At 48.2% G+C, this 19608-nt stretch overlaps 1 protein-coding gene across 1 annotated transcript in view; it reads left to right on the forward strand.

Moving 5' to 3' along the window:
* The first annotated feature begins 1535 nt into the window (after positions 1–1535).
* PPM1G (protein phosphatase, Mg2+/Mn2+ dependent 1G) overlaps positions 1536–19608 on the forward strand; it is a 34699-nt gene continuing 16626 nt past the window's right edge. The window contains exon 1 of the mRNA XM_038397666.2: positions 1536–1790. Within this exon, the coding sequence (XP_038253594.1) occupies positions 1671–1790 (120 nt within the window). The 5' untranslated portion in view covers positions 1536–1670. The remainder of the gene's footprint in view (positions 1791–19608) is intronic.

Consider the following 19608-nt stretch of genomic DNA (forward strand, 5'->3'; position numbering starts at 1 on the left):
TAAGTGCTGGAATTAACTAGGTGTCAACCAAACACAGTTTAACACTCTCTGGATTGTGAACTGCCCCCTCTCTAGTATATTTGTTCCCAGTAGCACCCACAAAATGCTGGGAATTTTCCAAGCACTCAGAAAGTTGCAAGTCCTGTGCTGCCTGGATGAGCTCACACTCAGAGGGCTCATGGGGAGATTGGGAGCCAAGTTGCCTTGCTACACTGTAAAAGGTACGGATTCTGTTGCAGCCAGGCAGGATTGCCTCAAGCTAGTCAGGTCGGGTGTCTCAATAGCAGTGGGCCCCAAACTGCAACTGTGCCAGCTCCCCCATCGCCACAGCAACTCCAGGGACATGGTATCCTGAATACAAAAACAGCCCATGGGCCATGGTGGCATGCAAACAGGAGCCTATGGCCAGGTCCCCAGGGGTACACATGGGGGGAGGGGGCACACATACAGTCCCCGGGGGGGCAGGCAATGCACACAGTGGGAGGAGGCACACGGGGTAAGAAGGGACACACACAGGGTCACAGAGGCAGGGGTTGCACGTGGGTAGAGGGATCATACACAGGGTCCCCAGGAGGGACACATGGGGGATGGGAAGCACACACAGGGTCCTTGAGGGGCAGGGGGGATCACACACAGGGACCCCAGGGGGTGGGGGAAGGGTGCACACAGGGTCCCTGGGAAGTGGGGGATGCACATGGGGGAGGGGCGCAGAAGGGCCCCGGGGATTGGGGGGAAGCTTGTGGGAGAGAGGCGCCCGCAGGGCCCCAGGGGAAGCATATGGGGAAGGGGTGCACGCAGGGTCCCTGAGAGATGGGGGGTGCACACAGCATCCCTGGGAGGTGGGGGATGTGTGTGTGGGGGAGGTGAGGGGTGCACAAAGTGTCCCCAGGGCAGGGGGTATGCATGTTGCGGGATGGGCACACATGGGGGGCCCCGGGTGTGGGGGAAGCACATGGGGGAGGGTCACACATGGGGCCCTGGGAAGCACATGGGGGAGGGTCACAGGGACCCCAGGGGGTGGGGGAGGGGCACAAACAGGGTCCCTGGAGGGTGGGGGATGGTCACACACATGGACCCCAGGGGTGGGGGATGACGTGGGGGAGGGGTGCACGCAGAGCTCCAGGGGTGGGGGAAGCACATGGGGGGAGGGACGCAGGCAGGGCCCCAGGGGTGGGGGATGATGAGGGGGAGGGGCAAATACAGGGGCCCCAGAGGGGTGGGGATGAAGTGGGGGAGGGGCGCAGAGGGGCCCGGGTGGGAATGACATGGGGGAGGGGCACAGAGGGGCCCGGGGGGATGCCGTGGGGGAGGGGCGCGCGCACACACAGGGGTCCCAGGGGTGGGGGGAGCACGTGGGGGAGGGTGGCCCCGGGCCCCCCAGGGCCTCGGAGCTCCTGCTCCCGGCCCCGCCCCCAGCTTTCCCCCCGAGCCCGCGCGCGGCCTAGATTGCGGCCCGGCCGCCCTTGGCCGCTCTGTCCGCCCGCGGCGGCTCTGTGGCAGGTATTTCCGGCCGCTCGCTCGCCCCCGGCGGGACTCTATGGCCGTCGCTTCCGGCTGCTCTGGTTCCGGTCGGTGACTCCGTGGTGCCTGGTTCCGCCTCCCTCCCGCGCTCCGCTCGCGTCCCGCCCGTCCCCGCTCGGCCCCGCGGCAGGGCCCGGGCCCGCCTCACCATGGGCGCCTACCTGTCCCAGCCCAGCACGGTGAAGAGCTCGGGGGACGGCGCCGGGGCTGGGCCGCGCCCGCTGCACTTCGGCTTCAGCGCCATGCAGGGCTGGCGGGTCTCCATGGAGGTGAGGGGCGCGCGGGACCCCGGGGGGGGAGAAGAGATGGGGGGCGCGCGGGACCCCGGGGGGGGAGAAGAGATGGGGGGGCGCGCGGGACCCCGGGGGGGGGAGAAGAGATGGGGGGCGCGCGGGACCCCGGGGGGGGGAGAAGAGATGGGGGGCGCGCGGGACCCCGGGGGGGGGAGAAGAGATGGGGGGGCGCGCGGGACCCCGGGGGGGGGGAGAAGAGATGGGGGGGCGCGCGGGACCCCGGGGGGGGGAGAAGAGATGGGGGGGCGCGCGGGACCCCGGGGGGGGGAGAAGAGATGGGGGGCGCGCGGGACCCCGGGGGGGGGAGAAGAGATGGGGGGGCGCGCGGGACCCCGGGGGGGGAGAAGAGATGGGGGGGCGCGCGGGACCCGGGGGGGGGAGAAGAGATGGGGGGGCGCGCGGGACCCCGGGGGGGGAGAAGAGATGGGGGGGCGCGCGGGACCCCGGGGGGGGAGAAGAGATGGGGGGGCGCGCGGGACCCCGGGGGGGGAGAAGAGATGGGGGGGCGCGCGGGACCCCGGGGGGGGAGAAGAGATGGGGGGGTGCGCGGGACCCCGGGGGGGGAGCCCTAGGGTGGAGGGGAGGGTGACATTAAGTACAACAGGCCCCCTTTAAAGCCTTGTTAGGTCCCGTCACTCTCTCTCAGGACAGGCTCCCTGCAGAGAATTCTGTGTTAAGTGTCTCCCGACCCTTCCTCAGCCAGATCTGTCCATCTCTCCTGAGATTCACCCTTAATTGTTTCTTTGTACATTTAATTCTCTCTTTCCCCAAACTGATAGTGAAACATCCCCAGGATGCTATTGTGTCTTTCCCTCACTTGTTGTTTTGCAGAGTTGGTGGGATTTCACTTGTTTTAACACCCCATAGCACACTTTTTCCAGCCTGGGGCATGTCTGTGGCTCATCTCTGAACTTCCTGCCAAGCCCTCAATATCCTGCTGGTAATTAAATGCCCAGAACAGAGCACAGTATATTCTTGTAGTCCCAGAGGAGCCATACAGAGGGGACAGACTGCCCGCTCCTTGCTCAGTGACATGAGTCTGGTGCAATTGAGGGGCCAGAGCTGAGAGCAGAATCCTAGCTGGGATTTCCCTGAGCTGAGGAGTGAGAGACCATCCTTTCCCTGCTGTAGAATGTGATGTATTAGTAGCCACAAACTGTACTGACCTTTCATTGGAGCCATATCACGCTGCAGTCTCCTGGCTAGCTTCCTCTCTGCTCTCCCCGCTGCAAGTGTCTCACCCATTCCTGCTACCCTGTTTCTCCTTTGCACATTTTTAATGTGGGGTGAGGAACCATTGGGACAAACTGCCAAGGGCAGGGATCCCTTGATGTCCATCCCTTAATGTCTTTAGATCTAGACTGGCTGCTTTTCTGGAAGATTCTTTAGTCAAATGTAAATCATTGGGCTCAAAACAGGGGTAACTGGGTCAGACACCATGGCCTGTGTCATGCTGAAAGTCTGATTAGATGATTTTATAATCCCTTCTGGTGTTAAAATCTATAAATCAATGAGGAGCTGGGTTTTGGAGTCTGTCACCAGCTGGATTGGCTGCATTTGTTCAGGTGAAATCTCATTTTATTCTGTGTCCGTGTATCTAATATCTCAAGAGTCTTGCTTATGTTAAAAAAGTCCCGGGGCTGACCTTGGTATACAGCAGGCTCCTGCAGCCAGATGGGAGCGTAACTACCATACTAGTTAGGGTTGCAGTCCGCAGCCCAAACTAAAACCAGGGTAAAAATGGACCTGGCTGCCAAGGGTCAGGAGCAAAGTAAGGCTCTCATCACCAGTTGGAATTTCTTAGTAACACTCCCTCTTTATGGAGACTGCACACATCCCTTCACATTGTTTCTCGCCCTCAGTAGTATGTACAACTTCTCTTCATTTAACTCCCTCTGTGAATTTTATTAATGTGCTGTTTGCTCCCATCTTCCAGATTATTAACAAAGATGTTAAATTAGGAAAGGGCTAATTCTAATTCTGTTCCCTGCTGTACAGCTCTCCTCTCAACAGAGTGGTGTTTGATTGATTATAGTTTTTTGTCTACACTCAGCCTTTGGCTAGTTCACAGTCTCTGAGACAGTGTCACATCCAAGCCCACTGATATTTATTTTTCCAAGTAGGGTTGTATCAAATGATTTACAGCTTTTGAAATATTGTAGCCATCTTACTAGTAACAAAAAGAAGAGCTGTGTGTAGCTTGAAAGCTTCTCTCTTTCACAACAGAAATTGATCCAATAAAAGATACAATATTGCCTCACCCATCTTGTCCCTCTTTCGTCACACACTTGAGACTATGAATCCTTCACCTTTAGGCTGAAATTTTCGAGGCTTTTTGGGGGAAGTGTTTACAAAATTTGAGTAAAATCCTTTCAGCCTTTTTGTATGTGAGAGTGAAAACATAACAGATGCTTTTTCTGATTTCTCATTGAACTACATGGTGGGGAGGGGGGCTGTAAAAAGTTGTGCTGCCTTTCAAAGAAACTGGGATGGAAATAGATGGCTCAGCACAGCACGTGTGGGAGAAACTCCACGAAGCTTTTGTCTGCACCCTTCAGGTGAATGCTGTGTGCGCTTGTGCCCAGGTGACTGAATGGTGGTGTCCCAGTCCGATTGCGCTGATGAGCTCTGCACAGGTGGAGTAGTAGCATAAGGACAGTGTTAGTACCCAGGGGGGATGCACACTGCGATTTCTGCTAGGCGGTTAGTGCTTGGGGCTGTTGGTGGAGGTTGAACTGAGGTAGCACAGGGTGCAGGGGTGTGTTGGGCAGGTAGGCCGTGTCAGCACTAGTGGGAGCAATGCTGAGAGCCCTGGGGCAGACAGGCTGGAAGTGTTTGAAATAAGGTGGGTTTGATGATGTGGGTGAGACTCTGCTCACTCACTCCATTCAAAGGCAGAATTGCGTCTCTTTGGCTATGTCACTAGATTGGACACAGGCCCTCCAGCTTTCAGAAATGTGTGCTTTCAGACATGCCATCGATACACAAAGAGGGGCCACCCCCAGAGATTCGTGGTTTTGCAGGGTTGAGCCAGACCTGGGAGCTTCACTCTACTGTACTGTCTGACGCCATCAATCGTGCTTGCTCTGGTGCAGCGGTCCTCAACAGACGGTGCATGTTTGATGGTGTGACTCTGCTAGGGCTGCCTCTGTTCCTAATGCTGGTGGAGCCAAAGCAATGGGAGCAGCAGTAGACACTTTGGCACAATTTTCCAAGTGTTGTCAAGGTTCTAAGGCCTGGTACATCTGCCCCTGACCACTTGAAATTGGACCAAGGCCTGAGCCTGGAGCTGTACTGTATGGCCAGCTTCATAGGCAAAACTCCCTGCTAGCAGCAACAGTGGTGGGACCATTAAATGTAGCTATGGTTTGGGTGTGTTTACAGAGGTAGAAACACTGGTGCCCTGAGCTGCACTAGCGGCAGATTTCCTGTGATGGCCTGTGGGCTCACATGTGGCACTGAGCCGAACTTGGCCAGCACATTGCATTTCCTAGGGTCCCAGTGCCATAGTCTCTCCCCCTCCATGAGTTGACTTGCTTTGAGATTTGTCTTTTCCATGATTTTAATTAGATTTTTCACTTTCCCATGGGGTTGGGTGGAAGCTCTGAGTAACATGTATTTTTGTATGTTTGCACTTGAACTTTCAGTTCTGGGTGGTGTTAATTAGCACAGTTGTAAATTCTAGTGTAGATGGGTGACACACATTTGTAGGTGACTCCCAATAAAAGTTTGTGTAGTAGAAATGCTCACATGGAAAATGTTTGACAACTTTAACTTATTTATATCTCAGTAGGGCCTGGACACCCAGGTCATGCTTAGGGCCTCATTCTGCTGGGCTCTGGGCAAATATATAATTGTCTAAATAGGGAACATGTGACAGGTGAGTGTGGAACCCAGTGGACAAGAGTATGGGTAACAGGAACACAGAGGTGCATAGACAAGCTAAATGTATTGTTTGGAGGCCTCTGGAGTTGGTTTTTTTTGTTTTTGTTTTTGTTTTTAACGAGTAAGAGATCTTGGCACTTGGAGACACTCAGGTAGCTATTGTCCATTTATCAAGAGTAGGGGTGGACTTGTAATGGACAGTCCCTGGCTGGTGCCAGTGATTTAACACCCTCAGTTAATGTGCTCTGAACAGGACCTGGTGTTAAAAACACCACAATCCATCTATGCTAGGGCTCCCAATATTGCTAGCACTGCTGGAGCTGGAATGCTCTCAGCAATGGTGAGAAATGTTCGAAAGCTTCCCTATTGTAGACAGCAAAAAGATCAGGAGGACTTGTGGCACCTTAGAGACTAACAAATTTATTTGAGCATAAGCTTTTGTGAGCTACAGCCCACTTCATCGGATGCATAGAATGGAACATATAGTAAGAAGATATTTATACATGCTGAGAACATGAAACAAGGGGTGTTACCATACACACTATAATGAGAGTGATCAGTTAAGGTGGGCTATTACCAGCAGGAGAGGGGGGGAAAAAGCAAAACAAACAACCTTTTGTGGCGATAATCAAGGTGGGCCATTTCCAGCAGTTGACAAGAACGTGTGAGGAACAGTAGGGGGGGAAAAATAAACATGGGAAAATAGTTTTACTTTGTGTAATGAAAAGGAGTACTTGTGGCACCTTAGAGACTAACAAATTTATTAGAGCATAAGCTTTCGTGAGCTACAGCTCACTTCATCGGATGCATTTGGAGGAAAAAAAAACCCCACAAGTACTCCTTTTCTTTTTGTGTATGACACATCCATTCCCACTCTTTATTCAAGCCTAAGTTAATTGTGTCCAGTTTGCAAATTCATTCCAATTCAGCAGTCTCTTGTTGGAGTCTGGTTTTGAAGTTTTTTTATTGTAATATTGCGACTTTTAGGTCTGTAATCGAGTGACCAGAGAGATTGAAGTGTTCTCCGACTGGTTTTTGAAATGTTCTAATTCTTGATGTCTGATTTGTGTCCATTTATTCTTTTATGTCGAGGCTGTCTGGTTTGGCCAATGTACATGGCAGAGGGGCATTGCTGGCACATATCACATTGGTAGATGCGCAGGTGAACGAGCCTCTGATAGTGTGGCTGATGTGATTAGGCCCTATGATGATGTCCCCTGAATAGATATGTGGACACAGTTGGTAACGGGCTTTGTTGCAAGGATAGGTTCCTGGGTTAAAAGAAAAGGAGTACTTGTGGCACCTTAGAGACTAACAAATTTATTAGAGCATAAGGTTTCGTGAGCTACAGCTCACTTCATCGGATGCATTCCGATGAAGTGAGCTGTAGCTCACGAAAGCTTATGCTCTAATAAATTTGTTAGTCTCTAAGGTGCCACAAGTACTCCTTTTCTTTTTGCGAATACAGACTAACACGGCTGCTACTCTGTTCCTGAGTTAGTGATTTTGTGTGGTTGCTGGTGAATATTTGCTTCAGGTTGGGGGGCTGTCTGGAAGCAAGGACTGGCCTGTCTCCCAAGATCTGTGAGAGTAACGGGTTGTCCTTCAGGTTAGGTTTTAGATTCTTGATGATGCGCTGGAGAGGCTTTAGTTGGCAGCTGAAGGTGACTTTTGGCCACTACAAACTCATCTCTGCTATATCTGAACCTCAAGAACTGAACTCAAGTCTGTCTGTATATTGATCTTTTAACCAGCACGCTCTTTCTTTTCTTTTTTTAATAAATTTTAGTTTAGTTAATAAGAATTCACTGTAAGCGTGTATTTTGGCATTTGACCTGGGTCTGGGGCTTGGTCCTTTGGGGTCAGGAGAACCTTTTCTTTCCTATGTTGAAATAAAATTTTCAGAATTTATCATCCTATGTTTGACAAGTGTGTCTGGAGCAGGCCTGCAGATGGGTACTTTAAGGGAACTGCATTATTTGGACTTCTGAGTACCCAAGGATGTGCTATAGAATCTGCTTTGTGCTGGCTGGGTTAATCTAAGTATTGGAATATCCACCAGTGTTTGGGGTTTGTCTGCCCTGTTCTGTTTGCAGTTCACCCTGATTGAGTGACCTCAGCTGGCTCCCACAGGCAGCACCGTCATAGTGGCGTAGTTGGCAGGATCCACAGAACCAGGTCAATTAAGCTTTGGGTCAGAACCCCACGCTATCCAAATTTGAATTTTGGTAGTGAGAGTTTGGTTGGTTAAAGAGCAGTTGCAATGGGTGAGCAAAGAGCATATGAGGGTCTTGACAAAAAAGCCCTGGAAGATTTGTGTTCAGAAAAGGGGGTAAGCTTTAGAAAGAAAGCTGCAAATCAAGAACTGAGTGATCCTTTAATGGTCAGTGATCGGGGGGCAGGAGCACAGCCCTTACCGGACGCTACAGAAGATGGAGAAAAAATTAGGATGCAAAAAGCAGCAAATACACTGCACCTGGAACATGAACAGAATCTAGCAGTTCTTCAATTGCTGGAAAAGCAAAAGCAGGCTGAATTGGAAGAGCGAGCTCGTAAGGGGCATCTGGGGCTGCTGGCTGCTGAGGAGAAAGCTCAACAGAGGTAACAAGATGGAACAGGAGATGGCCAAACTTCAGCTCCAAGTCATGGAAGAGCGGAGAAAGTCATCGCCACCTGGTACTCCACTTCCCCACCACCGTGAGAAGAACTGGGAGAGGATGTGTCCCATTTACAACGATACTGAGGACATAGAGGAGTCTTTGTCTACCTCTGAAGTCTCTGCAATCTCTACCAGATCCCCGATGGTCAGCGAATGCCTGTCCCGCTGACCAGACTGACTGGAAAAGCCAGGGAGGTATTTAATGAATTGGGGGAACAAGAAGCCTTGGATTATGAGCGGTTTAAAGATTCTGTCTTAAGGCGATTCAGGGTTAACCCTGTAAGAATCAGGAGTAAGTTTAGAAGGTTTAAGATGTTTAATGATTGTACTGTTGTAGAATGTGCTCATAAGCTGATGGGTTTTGTTAAAAAGTGGGTTGTGGGAGCAAAGGTGCATGGGAGTTTTGAAAAACTGCTGGATTTAATAACTTTGGAACAGTTCTTAGACATTGTGACTGACCATGTGAGAGCAGCTGTGTGTGATAGGGACCCTGAGTCAGTCCTACGGGCTGCAGAGATAACAGAATCATAGAATTATAGAATATCAGGGTTGGAAGGGACCTCAGGAGGTCATCTAGTCCAACCCCCTGCTCAAATGAGATTGCAGATGCCCATACCCAAAACAGGGCTTGGGAAGGGTGGAAATCCCATGGGAAAGCTAATCACCATTCTCCCCAGTTCAAGTGGAGGGCAGGATTGAAAAGTAAACTTGGCCCTGATTCTTATAAAGGAGCTCATGGGGGCCCAGAGGGAAAAAGCGTTCTCCTCAAGAATAAACAGGTTACATGCTATCACTGTAGTGTGCTTGGCCACATGAGACCAGATTGCCCAACCCTGAAGGGCAGCCCAAAACCAGCAACCCCAAATGCCACGGTAAATGCTAATCCTATTATTATAAACTCACAGGCAAGCCACACACAGCCCAGTGTTGGTGCCCTGTGTGCAAATGCTGTTTCTGTGGTCTGTGAAGCATTTGACCTTAAAACTCAAATTAAAGCTAAATATGGGGAAAATAATGCAGAGTTTATTAGCTGTGCAGAAGTGAATGGAGTGAGGTGTATGGCATGGAGGGACACAGCAGCAGATATTACCTTAGTTAAAGCAAGACTAATCGGGAGGAAGATTATTTGCCAGGTAAAAGTGTAAGTGGTGTTGTATCTGAGTATTTTGTCAGGGTGCCTTTGGCTAAGATCCACCTGAAATGGAAGGGATTTGAGGGCACCATGATTGCGGGAGTGAAAAACACAATCCCTAAGGATCTTACGATTGGAAATGATATTAAAGCTATGTTCAGTCAAGTTAACACAAACCAGGCATAGGGGAGGATTAATCCTCAGGTTGTGTCTATGGAGGGTTTTTCCAAAAGTTTGTCTTTGGAAAGTAGCTGTTTGGCTGTGAATGAAGTTTCTGAATGTCGGTCTAATGTCTCAGAAGTAAATCTGGAATTAGAACAAGCAAAGGGAGAGGAGAACAAGCAGATTTTGAATGAGCCTAGGCAGCTTTGTGAGCTGATGGCTTTATCTAGTCAGCAGTTTGGGAAGTCGTGGATAGTGGAAGACGAGTATCCCTATACCTTACGCATTATGCAAGGCACTGAATTTAGCTGTATGGAGTGGAAATCTATCAACTTCATGAAAAAACTCGTACAGATACAGACAGACATCATCTTCCTTTCCAAATGCAAACAGATGGACATCATGCCAAAAGGACTGAAGGTAAAAAATCCATTACAATCTACATACCACACAGACTATGCTGACAGCTTGTGCCACACACTCTCGAAGAAACTGCGGAACCACCTGATCAACATCCTCTACAGCAAACAGGGAAAGATTAAGAATGAGCTCCCAAACCTGGATACTCTCATAAGAACCAACCTTCCACACAAACTTCCTCGTGGCTGGACTTTACAAAAACTAGACAAGCCATTTACAACACACACTTCGCTTCTCTTCAAAAGAAAAAGGACACTAAACTATCTAAACTACTATATGCCACAAGGGGCCACAACACTGGTTCCCTTAACCCACTCAGCAATATTGTTAATCTGTCCAACTCTACTCTTAACCCAGCAGAAGAATCTGTCCTATCTCGGGGCCTCTCATAGAATCATAGAATCATAGAATATCAGGGTTGGAAGGGACCCCAGAAGGTCATCTAGTCCAACCCCCTGCTCAAAGCAGGACCAAGTCCCAGTTAAATCATCCCAGCCAGGGCTTTGTCAAGCCTGACCTTAAAAACCTCTAAGGAAGGAGATTCTACCACCTCCCTAGGTAACGCATTCCAGTGTTTCACCACCCTCTTAGTGAAAAAGTTTTTCCTAATATCCAATCTAAACCTCCCCCATTGCAACTTGAGACCATTACTCCTCGTTCTGTCATCTGCTACCATTGAGAACAGTCTAGAGCCATCCTCTTTGAAACCCCCTTTCAGGTAGTTGAAAGCAGCTATCAAATCCCCCCTCATTCTTCTCTTCTGCAGACTAAACAATCCCAGCTCCCTCAGCCTCTCCTCATAAGTCATGTGCTCTAGACCCCTAATCATTTTTGTTGCCCTTCGTTGTACTCTTTCCAATTTATCCACATCCTTCCTGTAGTGTGGGGCCCAAAACTGGACACAGTACTCCAGATGAGGCCTCACCAGTGTCGAATAGAGGGGAACGATCACGTCCTCTCCTTCTGCCCCTCCACTCCCACGAACATGATACAGTTCTGTGGTGACCTAGAATCCTATTTTCGACGTCTCCGACTCAAGGAAGATTTCCAACACACCTCTGACCAACATACTAACCCACAAAGACCTTCCTACCAAGACTACAAAAAGAAGGATTCTGGGTGGACTCCTCCGGACGGTCGAAACAACAGACTGGACTTCTACATAGAGTGCTTCCACCGACGTGCACAGACTGAAATTGTGGAAAAGCAACATCACTTGCCCCATAACCTCAGCCGTGGAGAACACAATGCCATCCACAGCCTCAGAAACAGCTCTGACATCATAATCAAAAAGGCTGACAAAGGAGGTGCTGTCGTCATCATGAATAGGTCGGAATATGAAAAAGAGGCTGCTAGGCAGCTCTCCAACACCACTTTCTACAATCCATTACCCTCTGATCCCAGTGAGGGTTACCAAAAGAAACTACACCATTTGCTCAGGAAACTCCCTGAAAAAGCACAAGAACAAATCCGCACAGACACACCCCTGGAACCCCGACCTGGGGTATTCTATCTGCTACCCAAGATCCATAAACCTGGAAATCCTGGACGCCCCATCATCTCAGGCATTGGCATCCTGACAGCAGGATTGTCTGGCTATGGAGACTCCCTCCTCAGGCCCTTCGTTACCAGCACTCCCAGCTATCTTCCAGACACCACTGACTTCCTGAGGAAACTACAGTCCATCAGTGATCTTCCTAAAAACACCATCCTAGCCACTATGGATGTAGAAGCCCTTTACACCAACATTCCACACAAAGATGGACTACAAGTCGTCAGGAACAGTATCCCCGATAATGTCCCAGCAAACCTGGTGGCTGAACTTTGTCCTCACCCATAACTATTTCACATTTGGGGACAATGTATACCTTGAAATCAGCAGCACTGCGATGGGTACCCACATGGCCCCAAGGTATGCGAACATTTTTATGGCTGACTTAGAACAACGCTTCCTTAGCTCTTGTCCCCTAATGCCCCTACTCTACTTGCGCTACATTGATGACGACATCTTCATCATCTGGACCCATGGAAAAGAAGCTCTTGAGGAATTGCACCATGATTTCAACAATTTCCATCCCACCATCAACCTCAGCCTGGACCACTTCCTGGACATTACGGTGCTAATAAGCGATGGTCACATAAACACCACCCTATACCAGAAACCTACTGACTGCTATGCCTACCTACATGCCTCCAGCTTTCACCCAGATCACACTACATGATCTATTGTCTACAGCCAAGCTCTACGATACAACCGCATTTGCTCCAACCCCTCAGACAGAGACAAACACCTACAAGATCTCTATCATGCATTCTTACAACTACAATACCCACCTGCTGAAGTGAAGAAACAGATTGACAGAGCCAGAAGAGTACCCAGAAGTCACCTACTACAGGACAGGCCCAACAAAGAAAATAATAGAACGCCACTAGCCATCACCTTCAGCCCCCAACTAAAACCTCTCCAATGCATCATCAGGGATCTACAACCTATCCTGGAGGACGAGCCATCACTCTCACAGATCTTGGGAGACAGACCAGTCCTTGCTTACAGACAGCCCCCCCAACCTGAAGCAAATACTCACAAGCAACCGAACAACAGAACCACTAACCCAGGAACCTATCCTTGCAACAAAGCCCGTTGCCAACTCTGTCCACATATCTATTCAGGGAACACCATCATAGGGCCTAATCACATCAGCCACACTATCAGAGGCTCGTTCACCTGCACATCTACCAATGTGATATATGCCATCATGTGCCAGCAATGCCCCTCTGCCATGTACATTGGCCAAACTGGACAGTCTCTACGTAAAAGAATAAATGGACACAAATCAGACGTCAAGAATTATAACATTCAAAAACCATTCAGAGAACACTTCAATCTCTCTGAAAGAAAAGGAGGACTTGTGGCACCTTAGAGACTAACAAATTTATTAGAGCATAACCTTTCGTGAGCTACAGCTCACTTCATCGGATGCATTTGATGAAGTGAGCTGTAGCTCACGAAAGCTTATGCTCTAATAAATTTGTTAGTCTCTAAGGTGCCACAAGTCCTCCTTTTCTTTTTGCGAATACAGACTAACACGGCTGCTACTCTGAAACCTTCAATCTCTCTGGTCACTCAATTACAGACGTAAATGTGGCAATTCTTCAACAAAAAAGCTTCAAAAACAGACTCCAACGAGAGACTGCTGAATTGGAATTAATTTGCAAACTGGATACAATTAACTTAGGCTTGAATAGAGACTGGGAGTGGATGGGTCATTACACAAAGTAAAACTATTTCCCCATGTTTCAGAGTAGCAGCCGTGTTAGTCTGTATTCGCAAAAAGAAAAGGAGGACTTGTGGCACCTTAGAGACTAACAAATTTATTTGAGCATAAGCTTTCATGAGCTACAGCTCACTTCATCGGATGCATTTGGTGGAAAAATTCCAATGCATTTCCACCAAATGCTTCCGATGAAATGAGCTGTAGCTCACGAAAGCTTATGCTCAAATAAATTTGTTAGTCTCTAAGGTGCCACAAGTACTCCTTTTCTTTTAGCTGTTAAGAAAGTTGAGCAGTCCTATAACCAGGTGGCTGTGTTTGGCCAGCTTGTTGGGGAGACAAGGTTGTTGAGAGAGGAATGTCTCCATGCTGATTCTGTAAGTGAACTGTCTGTGTCTTGAGTTCAGAGGGAAGACTTGGTAGCTGAGTTTGCAGAGTAGAACAGCTGTGCAGCTAATCTCTTGAAAATGCAGGGGATGGCAGGTATACTCTCATCTCTAAGACACCTTGGATATGACTTGTAGTCTCTCAGTGAACTTAACATCTGATTCCATGTGGAAGCAGAGGTTGGTAAGGGAAGAACAACAGAACACTGAGTCTAGCTTGTTAGTGAAAATGGATGGTATCTCTTTAAGACTGAGTCCAGCCTTGGAATCAGTAGCAGTCAAAAGAAAAGGAGTACTTGTGGCCACTTAGAGACTAACAAATTTATTAGAGCATAAGCTTTTGTGAGCTACAGCTCACTTGTCAAAAATGATTGTAGATGGACACTTGCAATGAATTTGTTATTGCTAATGGTAATTCTTGTAACTAATGTGTTGCTATTACCAAAGCTGTAAAAATGTACAATGTGCCTTTTGGAAAATCCCTTGAATATGTTAAAAGTGATACAAAGTGTGATCTTGTGTATTAAAAGGCCTTGTTATACTGATATTGCACAGTTAATGCCTGTAAACAGTCTTGGAACTTTTCACAGGGGAAAAGACATTCCAAACCTGATGTGCTGTAGGAAAAGGGAAACTGAGGCACACAACCATATTGCTTTCACAGCTAAATTCCAAGATTCCTGTACTATGGACAACATTAATATCTTCATGGACTTGATGTTAATTGGGTTTCAAACATTTGCCAGAGCTTGTGTGGATAAAATAGCTATGTTCTTTTGGTCTTGGCAAGATCATATAAGACATACAGGAACCATGCAGCAAGAGCAGATCTAACCCACTATTGTTCTAACCAAGTTTTAACTTGAGTTTGTAAAAAGATTCAATCATATTATTGAACATGACTTTGGTAAAGCATTTCTGTTATACACTAATATGGCTTCTAATCCAGTACAAGCTGCAGTGAGACCGAACCCAGGATGGGGAACTCTTGGGATGCAGTCAGTGATGTTTGTGTCATCCCTTCCCGCATCAATTTTGCATTGGGGGTGTGACTTTGTGAGTATAATATAATATCTCATTGAAAGGTGACAGGGCCAGAAAGAGTTAATTAATTCACAGGTTTCAGAGTAGCAGCTATGTTAGTAAATTAATTCACAGACTGACCTGACCCATGACTGAACTTTAAAGACTGGTTAGGAAGATCTGTAAATGAATAGAGCTTTGAAATGCAGCTGGCATTGTTAGAGATAGAAGGGTAGTTTGTTCAGGTCTTGTGATGTAAGCAAACAAGTCTTGTTTATTGCTATAGCTTTGATTCAAAGATCAAAAGAGGAATATTAACATTTAGGAAGACACTTGAGTGAAATAGTATTATTGTCTATATGTCTCTTTGAAGGTTCTGATAACCTGTGTCTGAACTGTTTAATGGATAAATTATCCTGTGCTAATTGCCATGATCTTTGGAAGAAGGAAAGTTAAGCCGATTGTTTTCTCAGGCCAAATGGCTGCAGGAAATGTATAAAAACCTTTGGACACGATTCTTCTACATCTCAGATCTGCTTTAGGTTTCAAGAAGGGGAAACCTTAAGCCATAAGGATTGAGATCCCCAGTCACTGACTGGAGTCACCCTGAACATGGACATTGGACTGTAACCCATGGACTATTTCTAGAAGGACTTTTGGCAACTACAAACTCATCTCTATGTATCTGAACCTCAAGAACTGAACTCAAGTCTGTATGTATATTGATCTTTTAACCAGCACGCTCTTTCTTTTCTTTTTTTAATAAATTTTAGTTTAGTTAATAAGGATTGACTGTAAGCGTGTATTTTGGGTAAGATCTGAGTTATCATTTGACCTGGGTCTGGCGCTTGGTCCTTTGAGGTCAGGAGAACCTTTTTTTTTTTTTTTTCTATGATGAAATAAGATTTTCAGAATTTATCATCCGTTGTGTGACGTGTGTCTGGATGGAGGCCTGCAGCTGGGTACTTTAAGGGAACTGCATTATTTGGACTTCTGAGTACCCAGGGAGGTACTATAGAAGCTGTTTGGGGCTGTTTCGGTAAATCTAAGTAGTGGAATTCCCACCAGCGTTTGGGGGTTTTCTGCCCTGTTCTGTTTGCAGTTCACCCTGACTGAGTGACCTTGGCTGGTTCTCACAGGCAGCACCATCACAGGCTCTAAGCTCCCTCTTTCTGCCCAAGTATCTTGTCGTTGTTGTTTGTATTACTGTAGGACCAGTGTGGTGCTAGGCGCTGGACAAACAAAATGAAAACATGGTCCCTGGCCCAAAGCATTTACAATCTGAGATTCTTCTCTGTGGTAAATTCTCTTGTGACAAGAAAAGGAGTACTTGTGGCACCTTAGAGACTAACAAATTTATTAGAGCATAAGCTTTCGTGAGCTACAGCTCTCACGAAAGCTTATGCTCTAATAAATTTGTTAGTCTCTAAGGTGCCACAAGTACTCCTTTTCTTTTTGCGAATACAGACTAACACGGCTGCTACTCTGAAATCTCTTGTGACAGAATTTCCATTTTTTGCTGTGAATTAGCTGCCATTCAGCCACCTAGGGTTTATCCTGGCTGCTTTCTTGTGATTCCAGCTCTCCAGCTTTCTTAGAATTTTCTGGCAAGTGACTGTACAGAAGTCATTGTGTTCTCTTTGTAGGCGCCTACACCCACCTTGTCACCACACAGTAGCTGTCTCTCCCAATTTCCTGATTACATTACGTTTACATGTCAGAAGCTGCTGTACTGGATTGTATTTAATTAAACCAGTGTCATCACGCACCCCACCCAAATATTATTTGTAGCATTACGGTGCCCAGGAGCCCCACTCATGGGCTAGAGCCCTGCTCTGCAGGGTGCTGTACAAAGATATAATACAAAGATGGCTCTGCCCTGGAGAGGCTGAGTTCTTGGTCCAAGAGGGCAGGGTTTAAGCTGTGTGTTCAGCATTAATGGTGACCTACAAGGAAGACCTATTGGGGCTAGGGCCCATTTTGCTGCTCGTAGTGGATGAAGAAGGTCTGACACACAAACAGAAGGTCCTGGCTTGTTCTGACATTAAATGGAGCTCTTGTTTCCATCTAGAAATGACACTGGTCAACTGGGGACCTGGTAGGACAGTGCCATCACCACTACAATGAAGGGATGTTTATTCACTTGGTTTACTCTGTTTTCATTAATGCCATATGTAAATCCCATGGAAACAAACTCTCTTACTAAGGATTCAACACCCCTACCACTGTGGTTAAGGGCTGAGAACGTCCAGGCTACGCTACGTTTCAGTCAAGTAGTCCCCTGGCAAAAGAGCCAAGACACAGATTTCCTGATACTTCCACAGAAATAAACAAAGGCTTTTGCAGGGGAGATTCTCCTTTCTAGTCTCTCTGCTATACCATAAAAAATAAAGATACAGTAAAGGAAGGACCCATGCCAAAATCAAGTTCCTCTGGCTTTTCCTGATTTTCGAGTTTTTAACTATGCACTTACTGTCACCCTAGCGTAGGATTTAATCTGCTGTGCCAGTGTAAACGAGCCTGTCCCAGAACTCTGGGTCCAGCCCAACAGAACTCCCTCAGTGGCATTCAGATAACCATGACAATCCCTGTTGGATGCATTGGATCAGCCTATTTCCTTCCCTCCACCTTCCATTCTGGGATTGGAAGGGGAGCAGAGCACAGGGAGCTGCCCTTTCCCCCTGGCTCCCCAGCCTCTAAGGTTAGACGAGACAGTGGATTGGTGCTGGAAAATGATTGTCACCTGCATGGAAACCCCAGACTCCCCTGCTCGCCCAGTGAGAACTGGCAGGGCTCCTGGCTGGAGGGGGCCAGTCAAGAGTCTGACAGAGACAGTATGCTGCAGTATGCTCTGTCTCTGTCAGACTCTGCTCCAGCTGTTGCTGCCCACCCATCCGGATACTCGGAGTATCCCCCAGGCTGGGACTTGGCCTCAGCTTGGCAGCTGGGTTCCCCCCAGTTAACAGCATGACCTTTTCTCAAGTCCTGAGGTGTTTTCTGTGATGACACCTTATCTTGGCCATTGTTTGATTTCCTGCAAGTGTCCCCTTCCCAGGCTTCTGCCACTGAGTTCTTAGCAATCAGCTCGGAGAATATCCAGCAGGTGACCTGAGGAGCTTTTTCCCTCCTTCTCCATGGCCTACTGTTACCAGAGCCATCCCCAAGTACCAAGCAAAGAACAAAGCACCTGTGTTGAGAGGGAGTGTTCAGCATTTAGAGATGTCCAGGCATTTCACACAAACACCCCCTGCAGGCTGAGCACCAGCCAGAGAACTGTTAGTCTGAAAGGTACAGTCTGTGCTTCAACTCCAGCCCAAGTCACTGCCAGCTGCTGTTCCTGGCCCAGGTCTGGGGCGGGGAAGGAATTTGGTCTTGAGCCCTTGTCTGCAGCGCTATGATGTTCTGCTCTGTATAGAGAAAAGGAGGACTTGTGGCATCTTAGAGACTAACAAATTTAGTTGAGCATAAGCTTTCGTGAGCTACAGCTCGCTTCATCGGATGCATGCATCATCCTTATGCTCAAATAAATGTGTTAGTCTCTAAGGTGCCACAAGTACTCCTTTTCTTTGTGTGAATACAGACTAAGACGGCTGATACTCTGCTTTGTATAGGTGATTGTCCTGTGCTCGTTACCTCAGTGGCTGAGTGCCTATAGATAAAGGCCAGGAAGGGTTTCATTTTTGTGTTAAACAGTCCCCTTGGCGGGCCACCCTTTCTGCTTGGCTCACTTGGGAGGTTGCCTGGGTGGCTGGAGAATGAGCAGGATTCTGACACTAGTGCCGTGGCAGACACACCTGCCTGGGAGGTGGGATTTGCATGACACTATTTCTTATTCGCTCCAGTGCCCAGAGAACAGTGGGGGACAGCGTCAGTTCTGGACTCCTCAGCCTGCCCTTCAGGACACTGTTACCCAGCTACACGGGGCAGAGTCCACTTGGTGTGCTCAGGACAGGCTTGGCGCATTCAGGCCAGAGAGAGGGGAAAGATCTCTAGCCCAGGTGTACAGGGATCTCCTGTGAGGGCCTGGGGAGTGTGGTGATGCCTCCATACCACTTCCTGCTCTCACTGGTCAGTGGGACGCTCTCTCCCTCCTGTCAGGTATGACTGGAGCAGGTGACGCTCCAGTGTGCATAGCTCTGGGCTGCTTATGAACTGGGGAAAGGAGCCCAGCAGTGGGAGGGGCCACAGACTCCCTGTTTGACTTTGGCCGAGTCCTTCGGGGCTTGTTTACATGGGGAAACTTACCAGCATAACTACCAGTACGATGTTACCACTGTCGTTCTCCTGGTGTGCTATGATGGTATAGTCATGCCAGTACATTTCATAGAATCATAGAATATCAGGGTTGGAAGGGACCTCGAGAGGTCATCTAGTCCAACCCCCTGCTCAAAACAGGACCAATCCCCAACTAAATCATCCCAGCCAGGGCTTTATCAAGTCTGACCTTAAAAACTTCTAAGGAAGGAGATTCCACCACCTCCCTAGGTAACGCATTCCAGTGTTTCACCACCCTCCTAGTGAAAAAGTTTTTCCTAATATTCAACGTAAACTTCCCCCACTGCAACTTGAGACCATTACTCCTTGTTCTGTCATCTGCTGCCACTGAGAACAGTCTAGATCCATCCTCTTTGGAACCCCCTTTCAGGTAGTTGAAAGCAGCTATCAAATCCCCCCTCATTCTTCTCTTCCGCAGACTAAACAATCCCAGTTCCCTCAGCCTCTCTTCATAAGTCATGTGTTCCCGTCCCCTCATCATTTTTGTTGCCCTCTGCTGGACGCTTTCCAATTTTTCCACATCCTTCTTGTAGTGTGGGGCCCAAAACTGGACACAGTACTCCAGATGAGACCTCAGCAA

The sequence above is a fragment of the Dermochelys coriacea genome, chromosome 3 (assembly GCF_009764565.3).
Source record: "Dermochelys coriacea isolate rDerCor1 chromosome 3, rDerCor1.pri.v4, whole genome shotgun sequence".
NCBI classification, from domain to species: domain Eukaryota; kingdom Metazoa; phylum Chordata; order Testudines; family Dermochelyidae; genus Dermochelys; species Dermochelys coriacea.